The 17778-nt window shown below is 45.1% G+C and overlaps 1 protein-coding gene across 10 annotated transcripts; it reads right to left on the reverse strand.

Annotated features, from left to right (window-relative positions):
- Positions 1-469: 469 nt before the first annotated feature.
- On the reverse strand, positions 470-13694 carry LOC146353037 (C->U-editing enzyme APOBEC-1-like). Of its 10 annotated transcripts, none has more exons than XR_014787937.1 (6): positions 7476-7564; positions 7112-7139; positions 6088-6485; positions 3097-3226; positions 2725-2945; positions 470-1370 (listed from the first exon to the last, which is right to left on the reverse strand). XR_014787937.1 is itself a non-coding variant. In XM_084835512.1 (6 exons), the coding sequence occupies exons 1-5, from the start codon at positions 7637-7639 to the stop codon at positions 2870-2872; spliced, it is 747 nt and encodes a 248-aa protein (XP_084691638.1). In that variant the 5' UTR covers positions 7640-7742; the 3' UTR covers positions 470-1370; positions 2725-2869. The 10 variants fall into 10 exon arrangements, 4 of the variants coding, with proteins under 4 accessions (XP_084691638.1, XP_084691640.1, XP_084691639.1 ...); XR_014787935.1 differs by having other exon boundaries at positions 2327-2945; XR_014787938.1 differs by lacking the exon at positions 2725-2945 and adding an exon at positions 5246-5339.
- Between the last annotated feature and the right edge of the window lie 4084 nt (positions 13695-17778).

Consider the following 17778-nt stretch of genomic DNA (forward strand, 5'->3'; position numbering starts at 1 on the left):
CCAGAATGCCTCTGGGCCCAGAGAATTCTTCAGAGGAAAAGGAAGAGGGCGGTGCAGCTGGAGGCCAGAGCTCTGCGGCTTTTCAGCCAATCTGAAATGGAAGGGAAAAAACAACGTTGCTGCTGGGTATGTAGTAAGAACTGGGGAAAGCTGCAGGGAACAATCTGGAGGGCAAGGGGGAAGTGATGGGGGGGCAGGAAAGCCAGTGAGGGAGGGGAATGAAGAGAAGGAGTGGGATAGCCAGCTGGGGAGTGACCTTTGTGGGTGGAGGAGGGGATGTGTGTATGTTTGTGTGATGGAAGAGTGTGTGTGTGTGTGTGTGTGTGAGAGAGAGAGAGAGAGAGAGAGAGAGTGTGTTTAGAGGTGATGGGAGGGCATCAGGGTGTGTGTGTGTGTGTGTGTGTGTGTTTAGAGGTGATGGGGGGGAGAGTTTAATGAGAATTCTCTTTCAAAATGACATAGCCAAACATCCAAATATAAAAAGGCTTTTATTTGGAGGGGAAGGGGGAAAAAGAGAGGGGGAACCAGGCAAGGCAATAATCACGCACATACACAAAATTCCAAACAAAATCAATAAAGTTAATCAAACTAATGTGGTTACATGTTACCTACTTGAGTAGAGTCTTGGGTTTCAAAGCATATGCAGAGTTCATTGCAGAGAGGATGGTCTAAGAGAGAGCATCCGGTCCTCCAGTATATGGAAAGCTCTTAGAGGAGTGAGTTGACCCATCTTTTATAGGGATCTCATCTGAGTTCAGTAAAAGCCAGCCCCATAGCAGTGACTGATTGCTGTTTTGTCCAGTAATGTGATAGCCTCAGTTTCGTATGGCAGTGGTCTAGCCAGCAATCAGAAAACAACCCAGTGATTGGTCCCACCTTCTTAATGGCTGTAAACTTATATCTCTAAAGCCCAACGTGGTTGGAACCAGTCAGCCTGTTCTTTAAAAAGCTTCAGATTCTGCTAATGTTTTGGAGGACAAAGTGTGATAAGGTGAGCTAAAACTATTCAGGTTGCCTGGCAGGGTGCCAACTGACTAGATGCTCTAAGGGGCACTGTTGAACTAAATCAGAAGTAGGTTTTTGTCACATTTGGCAAGAGAGTTAATAGTAGGGTCTGCTGGGTATGACATTATTGATCAGTAGCAAAGGGTGACTGTCCGGAATGTTGAAGTGTGTACGAGAAGCCACAAGGGGAGTTTGTGTTCAGCATGTTTCTAGTTTGTTTCTTCTGGGTCCTTGCGGAGTCCTGCTGGCTCAGGCCAGAATATTACAGTTAAGCTTCTTGAGGCTGTTCCGAATAAAGGCTTCATCTATTAGTAAGCATTCCTATGTTCGAGATATTATATGGAGCATCTGGGGCAGTTCAGAATCTGTGAAGAGAGAGAAAGGCAGAGAGTTAAGGATGAAGCAAGATCCTTTTAAGAGAAGCAATATATGGGAAAGAGGTGGGGCTGGGGTCTCTACCCAAAAGCTGGGGCTCTCAAAATCCTAGCACTGGCTAGGGGGCAATTGACCTGGTTGGCATGTAACAGCAACCCATGTTGGGCAATCATAGGTTGTTAATTGAAAGCGGAAGTGAGGAGCACACTGGAGGCAGGCTGCTTGCTTGTTCCTGCTCACCCCTGCCAATTCATGGATTAAATAACCCACAAATTGGTGCTACGTGCAAACTGAGTCAATAAGTTTCCAAAATTTCTTTGCTACACAAAAGAGGGATACAGACAATGCAGAGCACTGAGTGTTGGACTTAGACAGAGGCCATCAGGGTTCTGATCTCCAGTCAGCCACGGAAGCTTGCTGGGTATTTATCAGCCATTCACTGTCTGTCAATCCAAGCTCCACAGGTAGGTTAGAATTGCTGTGAGAACAAAAGGGAGCTCTCATGTTTGAATAAACACCCCCGTTGGGGGCAATAGCAGGGTGAGGGGGGGGATGATTACAAGTTTTTGTGTTCCAGATCAGGAACATGATTTGGACTGGAATCCTGCACAGCTGCTTTTTCTTCAAAATAAAAGTAGCCAACTTCAGGATGCTTTTTATTCCTAATGGAAAAGAAGTAGAGCATTATTGCATCAGGAGAAAATCTGGCTGCCTTTCAATTCCTGGGGCTTGGTGGCTTCGTCTCCAGTATCAGGAACTCAAACAGATTGTTTGTTTGTTTATGGCATTTATATAAAAAAGGTAAAGGTGTCCCCAACCAGTCGTGTCCGACTCTAGGGTGCGGTGCTCATCCCCGTTTCTAAGCCGAAGAGCCAGCGCTGTCCGAAGAAGCTTCCGTGGTCATGTGGCCGGCATGACTGAACACCGAGGTGCACGGAACACTTACCTTTCCCACCGAAGCGGTGCCTATTTATCTACTTGCAATTTCTTGCTTTCGAACTGCTAGGTTGGCAGAAGCTGGGACTGAAGACGGGAGCTCACTCCGTCACGCAGCACTCGGGTCTCGAACTGCTGACCTGCCGACCTTCCAGTCTGCAGTTCAGCATCTTAACCACTAAGCCACCGCGGCCACTGAATATAATAAAATCTCTCAGTGGTTGTATGTGTGCAGCGCAAACATACACTCATTGTGCCCTCTCCAGCAGAACACCCCCTCCTGATCTGGGATTTAGCCATTCGTTCAAAATAGCAACAGCGAGAGCAATCGTATAGTCCTGGGAAAGTGTAACGGGGACCACAGGATTTTTCAGAATCTCCGCTCCAAGGCCTAGTCATGGCTACCACCTCAGTAGGGAGACTCCAGGATCCAATCCTTCCCCAATGCAGCTGCCGTGGAAAGAACCATAGTGCCTGCTTTCTGAGGTCTGATGGAGGCCGTGTGGGTGGGTGTGGTGGGGACAGGAGAGGAGAGGCCAGGATACAAAGAATCCTATGGCGTCTTCATCCAGAATCCTATGGCCTCTTCAGCCCCAATCCTGCCCTTACCAGTGCACTTGGAGGCCCATCTAGAGAAAAAAAAATGCAACAGCAGGAGCACAGAGAGGCAAAAATCACCTCTGCCACTCTTCCTGATTTGTAAGCAGCCCAGCAGGACATTGAATCTACAGAAGCCCCTGTCTAATGAGGGCAAAACCCATAGGATTGTGCCTTACTTACTTAAGGATTGAGGCAAGTTGTTGGGAATTAATCCATATCAGATGTAAGAAATACCATGGTTGGATATTTCCATTGTTTGCTGAGTCCATTGTTTGCTGAGCCACAAATGTTCTCCAACAATAGTGATAATCTGAAGACATAAATATCCTGTCAGTATGAGCATGTGTTGCGGACAGATGGCTTACATGGAGGCTTATATATTTGGCTTCCATCTTAGTAAGAAGGCCTGGAAGATCAAAAGCAGCCACACTGAGGCTTGGTGAAGCTCAAAATAGTTCATGGCTTTTTAATTCCCCAAATGCAAAACAGTGAACACCAACCTCAGCCATTTCATTTCAATTACCAAGAGATCATAGCTGTGCAAAGGAAATGGCAGGGGCCATAGCTCAGTGTGACAGAGCATGTGTTTTGTATGCAGAAAGTCCCAGGTTCAATCCCCAGCATCTCCAGGTAGGGCTAGCAAAGAATCCTGCTTGAAACCCTGGAGAGCCACTGCCAGTCAGTGTTGACAATACTGCGTTAGATGGACCAAGGGTCCGACTCAGTATAAGGAATAAGGCAGCTTCCTGTGTGCCTAAAAAGCATACATTCCATTGTACCACTTTTAGGCAGCAGAGCAAGAATCATTAGTAGTAGCTCAGCCTTCCCCAACGTGGTGCCCTCCAGAAGTTTTGGACTTTGACTCCCATCAACCCCAGTAAGCATAGTCAATGGTCAGGAATGCTGGGAGTTGTAGTCCAAAACATCTGGAGGGTACCAGGTTGGGGAAAGCTGGCAAATGCTATTACAGTATTCAGGAACAACATGTATTTCAAATAGGGCTGCCAACCCCTTTTCAGCCTCAGGGCCAAATCCAGTTTCAGAGTGGGTCTCCAGGGCTGCATTGCAGTGGTGGGCAGGGCTGAAGGGGTGGGGCCAAAATACAAAACATGACATATTGTAGCCAAAAGCTCTTCCTGCCAGCAACTCAGCCTTTGGAGAGACATTTCTATCTTTTAGAATGGGAAAAACCCTGCAAAAGCCAGGAAAAGGTAAAGGTAAAGGTGTCCCCAACCAGTCGTGTCCGACTCTAGGGTGCGGTGCTCATCCCCGTTTCTAAGCCGAAGAGCCAGCGCTGTCCGAAGATGCTCCCGTGGTCATGTGGCCAGCATGACTGAACACCGAGGTGCACGGAACGCTGTTACCTTTCCCGCCGAGGCGGTACCTATTTATCTACTTGCAATTTCTTGCTTTCGAACTGCTAGGTTGGGACTGAAGACGGGAGCTCACTCCGTCACGCAGCACTCGCGTCTCGAACTGCTGACCTGCCGACCTTCCAGTCTGCAGTGCAGCGTCTTAACCACTAAGCCACCACAGTCCCTAAAAAAGCCAGGAAACCACCAAACAATTGGAGGGTGGGGGAAAGGGGGCAGGGGAAATGCTGGAGCTTTTCTTGTCACTATCTGTAGTGTGGCCAGGGGGAGATATTTTGTTGGGATAATGGCAGCAGAGGGAAGGTTTCAACATCCCCTCCCCTAGTTCTGTGGCAGTTAGGGCCTGACACCTACATGCAGACATGCCTGCAGCATTGTTTGAGGTTTTAAAAAATGCAATATAATAGAGGGCATTTTCAGTCTCTTTCCAGGTTTGCAGTTTTCAGTCAACTTTAAATAACTTTTTAATTAAAACTAAGCTATAACATCTGGGTTTTTTTAATACCTATTGACTGACAACACTCTGAATTCAGAAATGTAGGAGGCATCCTCCTTGTCTTCACTTCCAAACTCTGGCAATAGGAATTGTAGGTCCATGAAAACTCTTTACAGAAAATATTTAGCATCCTTCCATTGTTGCAATTTCTTAGGTTCTCTGGGGGAACTATGACAGTTAACCTTCTACTGTAGTTGTACACTCAGATTAATTAAAAGTTTTAATCCAGGCAATACCTTCTATTTTGGATTATTCATTCCTAATCAGTGGCGGGATTTGTAATACAAAGGGTATCTTTTAAGTGCATATTTTCAAAGATGGAGGATCTGCCATTGTGTATTTCTTCCTCCTAGCAGTCCTAGGTGCAACCTGAAACCTGCATAGTACCTAATCCAAGTAGCAGTTTAATCTTATGCAAGTTTACTTAGAAGCCAGACCTATTTAGTTCAGTAGTGCTTACTCCCAGGTATGTGTGGGGAAAATGCAGCGGGGGAAGGAAGAATTGAACCTCCTTTCCCCATATGGAGCAAGATCTCAAACATCAGACTCCACCACTGTAAAAAAAAAAAAAAAAAAGGCGGGTATCACTGTCATCTTTAACATCTTTACATAGCATGTAGTTGAGCTCTAAGACTGTGACTAAATGCAGATTTGGTGGCATCTTTTCTCCTCTCCCCACCCACCCTGCCCACTTTGCTTAACATCCAAACTGATGAAATTTCTGGAGAACAGAAAAGCTTGCTCACTATTTTGTGACATTTTGGTTGATCCTACCCAACTGTGGCATTTTTCTTATGGACCAATGTAGCTTCCTTTACTCTCTTTTTTTACGTGCATGGAATGTCAGTGAAGCTAAACCATGCTATGAAAGCAAATAGGCACCATTCCATAATAATCCTGCAACACTCTTTTAAGATTTGGGGCATTTTCAGCTGGCAGTGCCTGCCGTGGCTGGCTTAGAAATGTAGCACTAAAAGTACAGAAGGAAAGCAGTACTCATTAGTGCAGGAATTTTGTGTAATTGCCACTCTTTCAGAGTCTGCTGCTTGCACTAATCCTACTGCATCATGGCCCTTTATATCTTGCCTTCTTTCCCTCTTGCTTCTCATCTCTTTAGGCTGTAAGGCGGTGGGCAGGTTCTGTCTTAGATTTTAATATTTGTAGAACATCCAGATTTTGGAGTACTTTTATAAATAATAAATGTCATCATTTTTCTTATATGTGAATCCCATGTTAACCAATCAACAGCCCAGGCCCTCATTCACCCCCATGTACTGACTATAAAAATACTTATTTACTTACCAGGCAGACACATAATAGATATCCAGACTCCACAATTAACTAAGCCTCTGAGGCCCTTCCAATTGCGCCAGTCATTAGGCCTATACATCCGTGCTGCTCGTATTGCCAGTGTCACATTACGATGTTCTTTCAAGAAATCAATTATATGCTGGGCACATCTACCACAAGGAGTGCAAGTCAGGAACCACCGGATGCAACATGGTGTAGTTCTCCTGTGGTTAAAGTCCTCAAAGATATTTTGCAAAAAGTTGATTTCAGCGTGGTGGGAATGGTTGTTTGTACACCAGTTCCTCCAGGTCCTGTGACATCCCCATTGTATTTCATATAGGAGATACGTTGTTCCTGAGCGTCTTATGGGAGTATAATTCCTCTGAAACTCATCTGCTCCTATTTTCCACCTTAAACACAAATGTGATAACAAAACTGTAACCTTTTGGACCCGCCATCTTTGTGTTGTATGCCATACAAACACATCTTTGTGTTGTATGCCATACAAACACATCTTTGTGTTGTATGCCATACAAACACATCTTTGTGTTGTATGCCATGCAAACACATCTTTGTGTTGTATGCCATAGCCTGTTTCACCACAGAACGGAATGGTCAGTTGTGAGTAGGCAAATTTGTCATGCCTAATTGCACCGCCATGTGCCAAAATCACAAAGTCAGACCTGATGTTGAAAAGTAATAGCCGTTATTTCCTCATTTTCTTCTCAAATGTTCTGCATGATTGTTATTGGAACTGACTCAGTGGAAAGATGCACTATGCAACCCCTGGCTGGCTGAGAGCCCCACTGCTAGTCAGAAATTACTCAGAAGCAGAAAAGCAATGCAATGAATGCAATGGAAAAGCAGAAAAACCTTATGCCAGGAGAACAAAAACTACTAGAGAAAAGTGTACATTTGCAAAGAGAAGTAGCGGTTACCACATAGTTTGTTTGAAATGAGCTTCCAACTCCTTATTGTAGCTGAATAGCTTTGTATATTCCACAGGGAGTATAATATATAAAATCAACTTTCTTACCCTTGGTTGTTGGCTCTGACTAATTGACCTGTTGGAAGTAAATTGCACAATTAACCAGTATAGCTGTACAGACCTCCTGAAGAATCGTCACTTTAACAAGAATGGCCACAGTCCAGTCCACAGTTACATGCAGTTGTTGAAATCAAATTTTAACGTGGATTAAAATAACATCACAGATTAATCTAGAAAACTGACTGAACAGACTTAAGAGTGAACACAATGGGAACACAGACCAGAGAAACAGACTGATTCATCTATCTCTACACTGGAGTCCACTAGATTCTGGATCCTTTGGATGACTTTCATTCTACTGTTTGAAGGACTGCAAACATCGTTGTGCTCTTGTGAAGAAAAACCTCATTACCTGGAGGAAAGACACTTTATTGAATCCATCCACAGAAGTGAATTTTTACCTCTCCCTGCTGGCAGCAGTAGATTCATCCTGCTGTGTCTGCAGCACCTGGGATTGGTTACTTCTTTAATACAGGGTTTGCTGTTTTCAGTTTCTATTCTCAAAAAAGCACTCATCGTAACAAATGAAACTGCCTATCCATCCACCGCACCTAGATTTGACAAGTCATGATTCCAAGCTATAAGGGACATTTTGTGGTCAGTGGCTGTTATCTTGGGACTAAAGCAGTGGGGGGGGGAGCAACAGTGGGGTCCTGACCTGGATGACCCCCCTGGTCAGGATCAGGCAGTGTGTTTGCTACGGAAAATGCCTCCCTACTGAAGGTGTTGTGTACTTCAAACAGCACCTTTGGGAACAAATAGTAGTGGATTTGGGGCAAGAAACCACCTGGTTTGGGTCTCCACAGCTGATTTTTCTTCAAATTGAAAGTGGCCAGCTTGAGCATATTCTTTTTGGAAGTAAATAATGTAACTTGTGGTTTGGTTCTTTTAAAAACCTTTCACATAATTGCAAACAGTCTAAAAGGTGTTAAGTTTAGTTTGGCCCTGTGTGTAAGAAGAATGACAGGTTGTATACATAGTAACAAGTTTCCTTTCACAGTGTATTAGTAAGTGCTATGGAAGAGAAACCACTTCTTACCAAGAACATGGGGCTGTTCCTGAAAATGACAGCTCTGTGTCAGGTTCACTCCCTCTTCTGGAATGACATCATTAGGATCTGCATTTTTCCACCCCCAGTTAACATTGTTGGAGGGGGTGAGGGAAAAAGCATATTGTAATGATGTCAGGGCATGGGGCAAGTTGAAGAAGACACTGACTTGGTTCACACAGTACAACAATTCCTGGATTGTTTAACCCAGGAATTGTCAGGGCTGAGTGGCAGCAAGGAAGCATGCTGTGTCTCATGTGCTCATCATTTCCACTTTCAATCAACAACCCAGGAATGCCCCATCATGTCTCCGAATGTGGAACTCTGGATTGTTTAGGGGTTGAACAACCCAAAGTTCAACCCAACAACAAACCATGTTTGTTTTGGTAAACAGGGATTGTTGGGTGAACTGTGGGTTGTTTGGGGGTTAAACAACGCAGAATTCCAGGTTTGGCCATCACAATAACAATCCAGGAATGGGCACAGGAGCCAGTGCACTCATTTGCTGCTGCTCGGCCATGACAATTCCTGGGTTAAACAACCCAGGAATTGTCATTACGTGCAAACAGGGTCAGTGGGAACTTGAGATTGGTCAAGTTTCCATATCACCCCTATGTCCTTTGTCATATGCACCCTTAAAGTATGAAATGAGTACTCAAGCATTCTGTTTTTGAACTGTATACCAACACCTCAGAAAACAGCACAAGGGATCTTTTAACCTTGGCCATAGTGTGTCATTTGTCCCAATGATACTGTGTCTATTCCAAAAGGGGTTAGTTTATTTGTTACAAAAGGTTTGTCATATTCCCCATGATGTACACAATTATGTCATTAGCTTGTTGCACTAGTGAGGCACTATATGAATTCTAGTATGGACTCAGCTAGCTCCTATATAACAAACAATCCTAAGCATATTAGATATATAAAGCAGAAAACTAAATCGGTACCGCAGGCATCCATTCACAGAACTCAAAGCTGGGGAAGTTAGCTCAAAAACCTTCTCGATAGCTAAACCAAGGCTGACTGCATAGAAGGCTAGGCCATGGACGTGCATGGCAGGTCTGGATCTATGGTTCTGGACGAGCTGTATTGCTGGGGCTAGGCAAATTGGCAAAGCCTCCCTAAGGCTTTCTGGGAGGGAGAGAGAGAAGGAATGAGGTGTAGGAGAAGAAGAAAATTGCAAGATCAGGGAGAGTGGGAGAGGACCCATAGTCGTTTGTCCATAGCTGGGAGCCATCCTTGTGCATCGTCACTACAGTGAAAAGGAAAAATATGATGGTTGGGGCAGCTAAATTCTGAACATGTCCCTGAACCAAATAAATACTGAAATAATATCACTTTTGAAACTTTGGAGGACTTTTGTCAAAATCTAATCTGACCAGGGATTTCTCCACTATTGCTGTACTCGAGGGTGAGGACCTCTGCCTGACCATACTTGTCAATAATTATGCAACGCCATGGAGGTATGCAACTCTTTGCCTGGTGTGTATTCATGTTTCATTTGTTATTAATGTGCCGTAATAGAATCATGAGGCACTCAGTTTTACTGTGGCTGATTAGGTTATATGGCTAAGTTGTGTGAATGAAATTCAGGTCTTCATGGCATGATCACTTGCTTGGGGCTTTTCGCCCATTCCAACTGGAGACATAAGCTGAGTGGGGTGCCAGGCTGAACTTGTTAAAGCAGCAGTACACAATATCATAAGATACTGGGCAAAGTGTCTCTCAGACTCCTGGGCCAGCAGCCTGCCAACAACTATGGATGCCAAATCCCATTCCAGTCATGTCACTACTAGTTTCCTGGGCACTAACTTGTTCTGAGATTCCCTAAAGAAAATGGTAATGAATATATTAAAAACAAAGCTGTGCCCTCAGCCTCTCAAGAAGGATGATAGGAAAGTTAAGAAATGAAGCAAAGGTCCTTTCATTTTTACAGGGTACCATATAGACTCAGGGTCTTTAGACAGCTTGGGTAATTCCAGCAATCAGCCCAGCACTAATTCTGGGCCCAGGAAGGAAGGAGGATGATAGATAGATAGATAGATAGATAGATAGATAGATAGATAGATAGATAGATAGATAGATTTCCATTTTCACTAGGAAGATGGGATCTGATATTTATGTCAGCAGAACATGTTCAGGATTTAGTCACTATCCAAACATAAACAGACTGGCTGAGTGTTGGTCAAGAGGAATGGAGCCATCACCTCAACTGTAACTTCTGCCTCTGTGGGTCCTATGATACTTAATTGGAATAAACTTGCAAAGAATTGAATTAAACAAACTTTCTTTAGTTAGAACAACAGTTGTACAATAAGCAATACAGAAATTGGCCACAAGGGGCTACATACATACATACATACATACGAACAATACAAATAACAGCCCCTCTTAGTCCAAAGAGAAATATGTAAGTCCTGCTTGCAAAGTTTTTTAGTTAGCCACGCTGTTCTCCTGGTTCACCAAGGTGCTGGACACTTCAGTAACTCCTCTAGACATAGTGTTAGTCTGAAAGCAACAGCACAACAGCAGATGACAAAATTAGAAATTGCAACATGAAAGTCATACACAAGGTGATAAGAGCTCATACGTGTTGTTCAGCTCCACTGCACAACAAGCTCACTGTTTTCCTCCTTGCTCTCTCCTGAATGACGACTCCACCCCTACAGGGCTAAACCAACCAGTTCATGGGGGTTACACATGTGCAGATGGGGCATTGGATCCAGATGTAGGTACATGCAACAGGGTTGGCAGAAGCAGACTTCCCTGCCGCTTCCTCCCATCCAGCCCCCTGAAAATGCTACACAGATGGCGGGGGGATCCTGCTGAATGGGGTGAGAAGTGGTACAGGGAAGAAGGGAGATCCCCCCCCCAAATGGGTAGAGGCTCCTTCCGTATGCTGAGCCCTTCTGTCCACAGAAGGCAGATCCTGAATCCATGCCAGGATCTTCCCTGGATAGAACTGTTTATATCTCAGTTACAAATCCAACTTCACCTGGGGGGACGCTACATGGAAACAGAATGAGAAGCATTTTCTGGTTATACCCGGATTTTCTTGAAATCTGTCACGGGCACACAAAGCAGGAAAAGTGGAGTGTACCGCACCTTAAAACCTGCTTTCACAGGTCACATGAAAGCGCTTCTCAGTCTGGGTGGGTGGAGTAGAACTGAATGTCATCAACCCTGGTCAGTGAATGAGAGAGGTGTGTTCCCTGCCCCTGTCCACCCTCCCCCCTGCGTGTGTGTGGTGGGGTGGGGAGAGGAGGAGGCTTTCCTGCAGAAAGAGTTTGAGGCTGGGAGGCCATCAGAGTGGAGGGCATCAGAGGGAGGCAACTCCAGCCCTGTCTCTCTGTGCAGGATGTCTATCCCCAGGCAAGCTATTCACAGTATGTCATGCACAACAAAGAATACACAGGCGGGAAAGCGAGGGGGTGGCCAGGAGGGGGAGCCTTCAATAGTGGCATTTCGCAGCAGTTTTACTGCGATCTGCTGAAAAGTAAACAATACAGGGGACAGAACGAGAAGGAGCGGCCAGTGCCAAGAGCCCCCCTACCTCAGTTCCATGCGGCTCAGTCCTATAGCATGTGTCTACTCTTAAGTATACTTCACGCTGTTCAAGGGAGGCAGCGTGCCTGAGTTTTGCAGCCATGAAGTGTCATCCTGCACCTTTTTACTCGGGAGTAAGTCCCATTGTATTCAGCAGGACTTACTTCCTGGGAAGAGCACAGAGGATCACAGCCTTGCTCTGTCTGCATCCCCTTCCCATGGCTGGAACTTTATATACCAAGAACCTTCACACACAACCCTTTTTCTGTATAGCCCGGGATTGCCGGGCACGTGTGATGTTGCTCAATCTCCTACCAGGATCATATTTGAACCTGATTGGAGGCTGACTGGGGGAGGACAGCTAAAAGCAAGCTCAGTGGGTGTGTCCCCCTCCTCCCAATAAGCTGCTTCTCCCCCTTGGGAGAGGTGCCACTCACTCTATGAGCGAGAGAGGGTTGTTTCCCACCCCTGTCCAGGCTCCCCACTGCTACTGCACTCTGAAATAAGGCTACATACTGTGAATTGCAAAAGCTATCACTGTGCTACTGTGAAGACTAGAAACAGCATTCTAGCGCTTTTATGAATTGGAAAAGCAGGCTAATTACTCTGACTGGCGAAAGCAACTACTGCACAATTCTGAAACCTCACCGTAGCACTTGCATGAATGGGAAAGGCGGGCTAGTTAGTCTGACTGGTGAAAGCAACTACTACACTATCCTGACTCCTTGAAAATGCACAACTGCAGTATACTGAATGGTTCCACTGAAAGGGAAACACAGTCTGCAGACTGTGCCCCCTACTGCCAATGTGGAAAAAAAGTTAATGGAGGGGAGGGGCGGCCCCACCCCTTGACCACCTCACTGCCAGGTCACAGCCAGGTCACAGAGGCACGCCCAGGATTTAATGTGGGGAGACGGGGCACACTGCAGTGGAACTGCCTGGGAGCCGCTTAAGTAAAAAGTACAGAGTAAAAGGACTTTCTGAAAATGCAGCTTTTCAAGAGGGAAGCTGCTGGTTGGCTGAAGATTGGCGACAGCATCATCTGTCACAAATGACCCTGAGGTGCTCTCCCTCCGCATTGAATTGGCCATATAGATTGCCTCCAAGTTCCAGTCCAAGTGAGCAGAAACCTCAACATCCCTGTAAATTTGGTCCTGTTTAACCTCAGAACCTGCACCAAATGGGTCTGAAGCACCCCAGTGGGTAACCAAGCTAATCCCAACAGGCAAACATCACTACAGACAAAATTGTAAATTGAAATCTATTCAAGGCTTTATTTCAGAAAAATACAAAATAAAGACAGCGGCATTGGTGGTTATATGAGCATTAGAAACGTTCTCTACAATTACAGGGAAAGAGAACGCAACAAAAATAGAGGATTAATTAAAAGAATTGCAATTGCCAAAGCTGGTATTATGAACTTGGCTAATAAGATAACAGCTTCAGCTTCTAACATTGTTATGACTCCTCCTACCAACATTCTCCTGTTTACTACTTGCGATTCAAAGCTAGACTAAAACAACCTAAACTAAGTGTTAACCTCCCGTTATCTCCTCCTGCTTTTTACTTAAATCCAAAAGCTATGCTAAAAGCATTACTAAGTTCCTCTAGGCATATGAAGAATAGAGGTAGGAGTTAGAGTGAAAGGAAAACCCAAGACCTGGAAATAATTCCATTTGCCACCTCTGAAGATGGGATTCCAAATCCCCTCCTCAGACATAACCTCCAAGTCTCACACTCAGAAAGCACTCTAAGTCCTAAACTCAGAAATAATTCTAAGTCCTACTTTCAGAAAATATCCTAAGTTCCAAAGTCTAAGAGTCTAAAGAGGTCCATGGTTACCAAAATCCTTGGGTCTGGTGGCACGGCAGAAAGAGTGAAGTGAAGTAGCAGCAGCAGGAACCAGAGCAACAGGAACAAAAGCTGCCCAGGAGCTCCCATTATATGTGCTTTTATACCCCTGCTCTGGTCAAAGGTGGGGCCCAAGGAGCAATGAGACAATCTTCTTCCAATCAAAATGGGGTGCACGTGGTTAGAGCATTTGCTCACCAATCAGAAGCAAAGTGTCTCATCTATCTCCCACAAATTCATGTGTCTGGGGAACATGTCTGGCACCATTACAAACGGGTTACCAAAATGTCCCAAAATATGACCCGAAGTCTGCCATCTGGGCATGTTATCTTGATTGATGCACTTCTCTCTCTGGTATATCTTCTTTGAACTCCCGGTCATCTTTGGCCATGTTTGTTCATATCTGCCCAAACACCTCCTCCCACTTGTCACTTGTGCTCAGGACTACAGCTTCCCCACCCAACTAGCATCGAGCAAGGCCATTCTCTTATCAGCAGGTGCACACCATGAGATGTCAAAACTTTCCTTTTCTCCTCTTAGTAGGCATCTGAGCATGCTCAGTTCTGCTGTTCATCTCACTTAGACACTCTGCCAGTATGTCCTATGAAGCCGCTTGTAAAGACAGATGCATTTTTTCCCTTTCTTCAAAGACAGTCCTGCAAAAGCTCAGAGTCTCAGTTAGTAAAATAATATCATTTAGCACAGAATCAAACTTCAAGGTCTTCTTGCCCAGGGGTCAAGAGTCTGGAATATAAAGCTGGTTACAAGTCTGGGAACTTCTAGGGGCTCTTCTTGTAGGCCTCCCCCAGATCAAATCAGCCATCTTTGTTAACCCTTTTAGTACCAGATTAACAATCCCTACATCAAGTTGGCTGGAGAAAGGGTCTTCTTCGTGTACGTTTTCTCTCCAGAGTGATCTCAGGATCCCTTCGGAAGATGGGGGCAAGGAATAAGCCAGGGTATCCTACATTGCACTGTTCCATTTTTAAAAAACCTTTACTTTACTAATATAATAATGGGAACAGAACATGGATACACAAAAACACCCCCAATGTTTGTTGTTACAGGATACGGCTCAATAATCATAGTCATAAGATGCCAGAAAATTTCAGCACGGTATAAGGCACCCCAGAGCAGCCTTCCCCAGTCTGCTCCCCTCCAGATGCTTTGGACTACAACTTCCATCAGCCCCAGCAAGCATGGCCAATGGTCGGGGTGATGGGAGTTGTAGTCTAGAACATTTCAAGGGCACCAGGTTGGGGAAGGCAGTTCTAGAGGCTGAACAGCCTGTGGGGGCCAAGGTGGCCTTGCTTCTCAGAGGTAAAGAGCATGTTGGTGGTTACCCAGCTTGGGGACCACCTATCAAACAGCATATACTCTGTTGAGACCTGGCTCCACTCTGCCTCACCTCCTGAGCAGTGCAGCCAGAAGGGGTTTGGCTACAATGAAGCATTGGTCAATACTGTGCTTGTTTCTCAGAAAAATGCTGCCATGGCTCCCTGCTGGGAATTGGAGAGGTTGTGGGAAAAGCAAGGACGGGATGCAATGAGAGGAGGAAGAGTTTGTTCCCTGCTCTCTGTTCACTTACTTAAAACCAACACTGGGCTGAAAGACAGAAGAACTTTTGGTTTCCCAGAAAAGCTCCGCAGTAGCCCTGTCTGTGGTTGTGGGCAGGTCTGCCTGCCTGCCTTCAACTCCCTGCCTTTGTGTATGGTGTCGGGAGGAGAGGTTGGGTGGAAACATGGAGAGAGCTTAGTGAGGGGTGGACATGTTTGTTCTGTGGGTTTGGCTCACTTATTCAAAGCTGATAACTGTTATGTGTCAGAAGGCGGGAGAGCTTTTGCTTATGCCAGCCTTCCCCAGCCTGGTGACCTCTGGGTGTATTGGACTACAACTCCCATCATCCCTAGCCAGCATAGCCAGCAGGTTAAAGACATCCAAAAATGATATCTCTAGTAATGAGGAATACTAGTAGATGTGAATTTCAGAGAGGTCATTGCATTAATCTGTAGCGGCAAAAATGACAAAGTGTTTTGTGGGATTTTAAAGCAGGGATGGGCATCCTGCAGCCACAGGACCACATGCATCCCTTGGCTTCATTTTAAAAGCTCTTTGCAAATGATCAGCTCAAACCTCTGGAAGGAGCAGCCTTTCTTCCACACCCACCCCACCCCCCTGGCAGCCCACTGTGTGTGGAGGAAGAGGGAAAGTGGGGTGCCAGATTTACAAAGCAGCATTCTAGTTGGAGAATGAGGGCTTCTCCAATTGCGGGCTTTTTATCCCGCAATTTTGCTAGGCCTTCTTCTTCCAGATACTTTGCAGGATTACAGCCCTTTACATGCGCTTTCCTTTCCCCCTTTTTTCCCCTTTATCTGTGAATTCAATATATACAGCCACTAGATGGTGCTGTTGTTACAGCACCATTTCCTCAAACCCAAACTGATTCAACCCTCTTCTCTTTAGTACCTCATTATTTCCGTTTCAAATTAAGCTGCGGAAATGGTCAGAAAGCACAGGAGATGGTCAGAAAGCACTGCTGGAGTTGCCAGTGTCATGTAAGGGACGCACAAACTGAGACCAGTCTCAGTCACAGGATAAAAGCCCCATGTGGAGAAGCCCTAAATAATTTCACTGGGCACAGCAACGTATCTCATGTCAACTGCTCACTTTCCTTCCTTCCTTCCTTCCTTCCTTCCTTCCTTCCTTCCTTCCTTCCTTCCCTTCTCTTGAATATCTCAGTAGAAGAATGGAGATATATCCAAGGAATGGGCTGAGTACTCTGGAGATACAGTCTCTTGGATATCTTTCATGCCTCTGCTTAATGTCTCAAAGACTCTCTCACCAGGTTTGCACATAACACTAACCTATGGTTTAGTTGTTGAATTCTGGGTTGTTGTGATGTGCGAATGCAGCTATGCTAACAAACCATGTTTTGTTAACCATGAACAACCCAGAAAGAGATGGGGTTGTACAATGTGGCTTGTTTAAACCATGGGTTATTGTTTCAGACAAATTCATAACTGTGGGTTGTTGAAGGGTTGTTTTGCCAGGCTACAGAGGTGGCAGGCCTGAGTGGTAAAACACAACAACCAGCTGCTCTACATGCCAGTACTATAGCACTGCAAAGGCATTTGGGATACTTACCCACAATTATTTCAGCGCTGGAGAGAACATATTTCTTCAGATCAATGGCACTGGCATATGGGTACTCACATGGCCTCACAGTATGTCAGCATATTTATGGCTGACTTAGAACAATGCTGTCTCAGCTCCTGTCTCCAAAAGCCTCTTCACTATCTAAGATACATTGATGACATCCTTATTATCTGGACTCATAGATAGGAGGCCTCAACTAAGTCTCACCAAAACTTCAATTACTTTCACCCGCCATCAACCTGACCCTAGACCAATCCACCCAATAGATTCACTTTCTAGACCGTACTGTGCAACTATATAACGGACATCTAAGCTTCACTTAATATCAGAAACCTACTGACTGCTACATGCTTCCAGTCGCCACCCAGCACAAAATCCCTTGTCTACAGCCAAGCCCTGTGATACAATCATATCTGTTCAGACTCTGACAGAGACTCACATCATAAGGTTTTTAATTAGGTATTTCTCAGACTACAATACCCACCCAATGAAGGGAAAATAGCAGCTCAACGGGACCAAACTGGTACTTAAGAATAATCTATTACAGGAGAGACCAAGAAGAGAAAACAGAACACCACTTGTCATCACTTGCAGTTCATAGCCAAAATCACTCAAAGATCTACAGCATATCCTGAAACATTCACTCCCACAGGACTTGGGTGGGTAGGTCTTTACTTACTTGCCAGCAACAACAGACCACGTAACAAACTTACAGACATGGGAACCAGACCCTGTGGCAGATCCAGATGCCAACTCTCTCTCTGTCTGCTCTGTTACACTATTGCAGGACCTAATAATGTCATCCACAACATCAGAGGTTCGTACACCTGCTCATCTTCCAGTGTGACATATGCCATCATTGCCAGCAATGCCCTACTGCCACTGGACTCTACATAGGAAAACAGGCCATGTCTGCACAAAATAAGAAATGGACACAAATCTGACAACAGAAATGACAATATTCAAGATCAAGTGGGGGAACGTTTCAGCCTCCCAGGACCTTCTTATGGCCTTAAGATGACCATTCTTGAACAAAGAAACTTTGGCTTTACAA

Source organism: Heloderma suspectum, chromosome 2, assembly GCF_057233095.1.
Source record: "Heloderma suspectum isolate Gila_16-S chromosome 2, 16-S_ref, whole genome shotgun sequence".
NCBI lineage: Eukaryota > Metazoa > Chordata > Lepidosauria > Squamata > Helodermatidae > Heloderma > Heloderma suspectum.

Excerpts from the sequence above, each read along its gene's own strand:
- LOC146353037 (XM_084835511.1), bottom strand. The coding sequence starts at position 7,639 with ATGAGTGCTTTTTTGAGAATAGAAACTGAAAACAGCAAACCCTGTATT. Across the intron at positions 6,486-7,111 it reads GTCAGAGCCAACAACCAAGG|GTGGAAAATAGGAGCAGATG; the intron begins GTAAGAAAGTTG and ends TTTGTGTTTAAG. Across the intron at positions 3,323-6,087 it reads ATCTATTATGTGTCTGCCTG|GCCTTCTTACTAAGATGGAA; the intron begins GTAAGTAAATAA and ends TTGATCTTCCAG.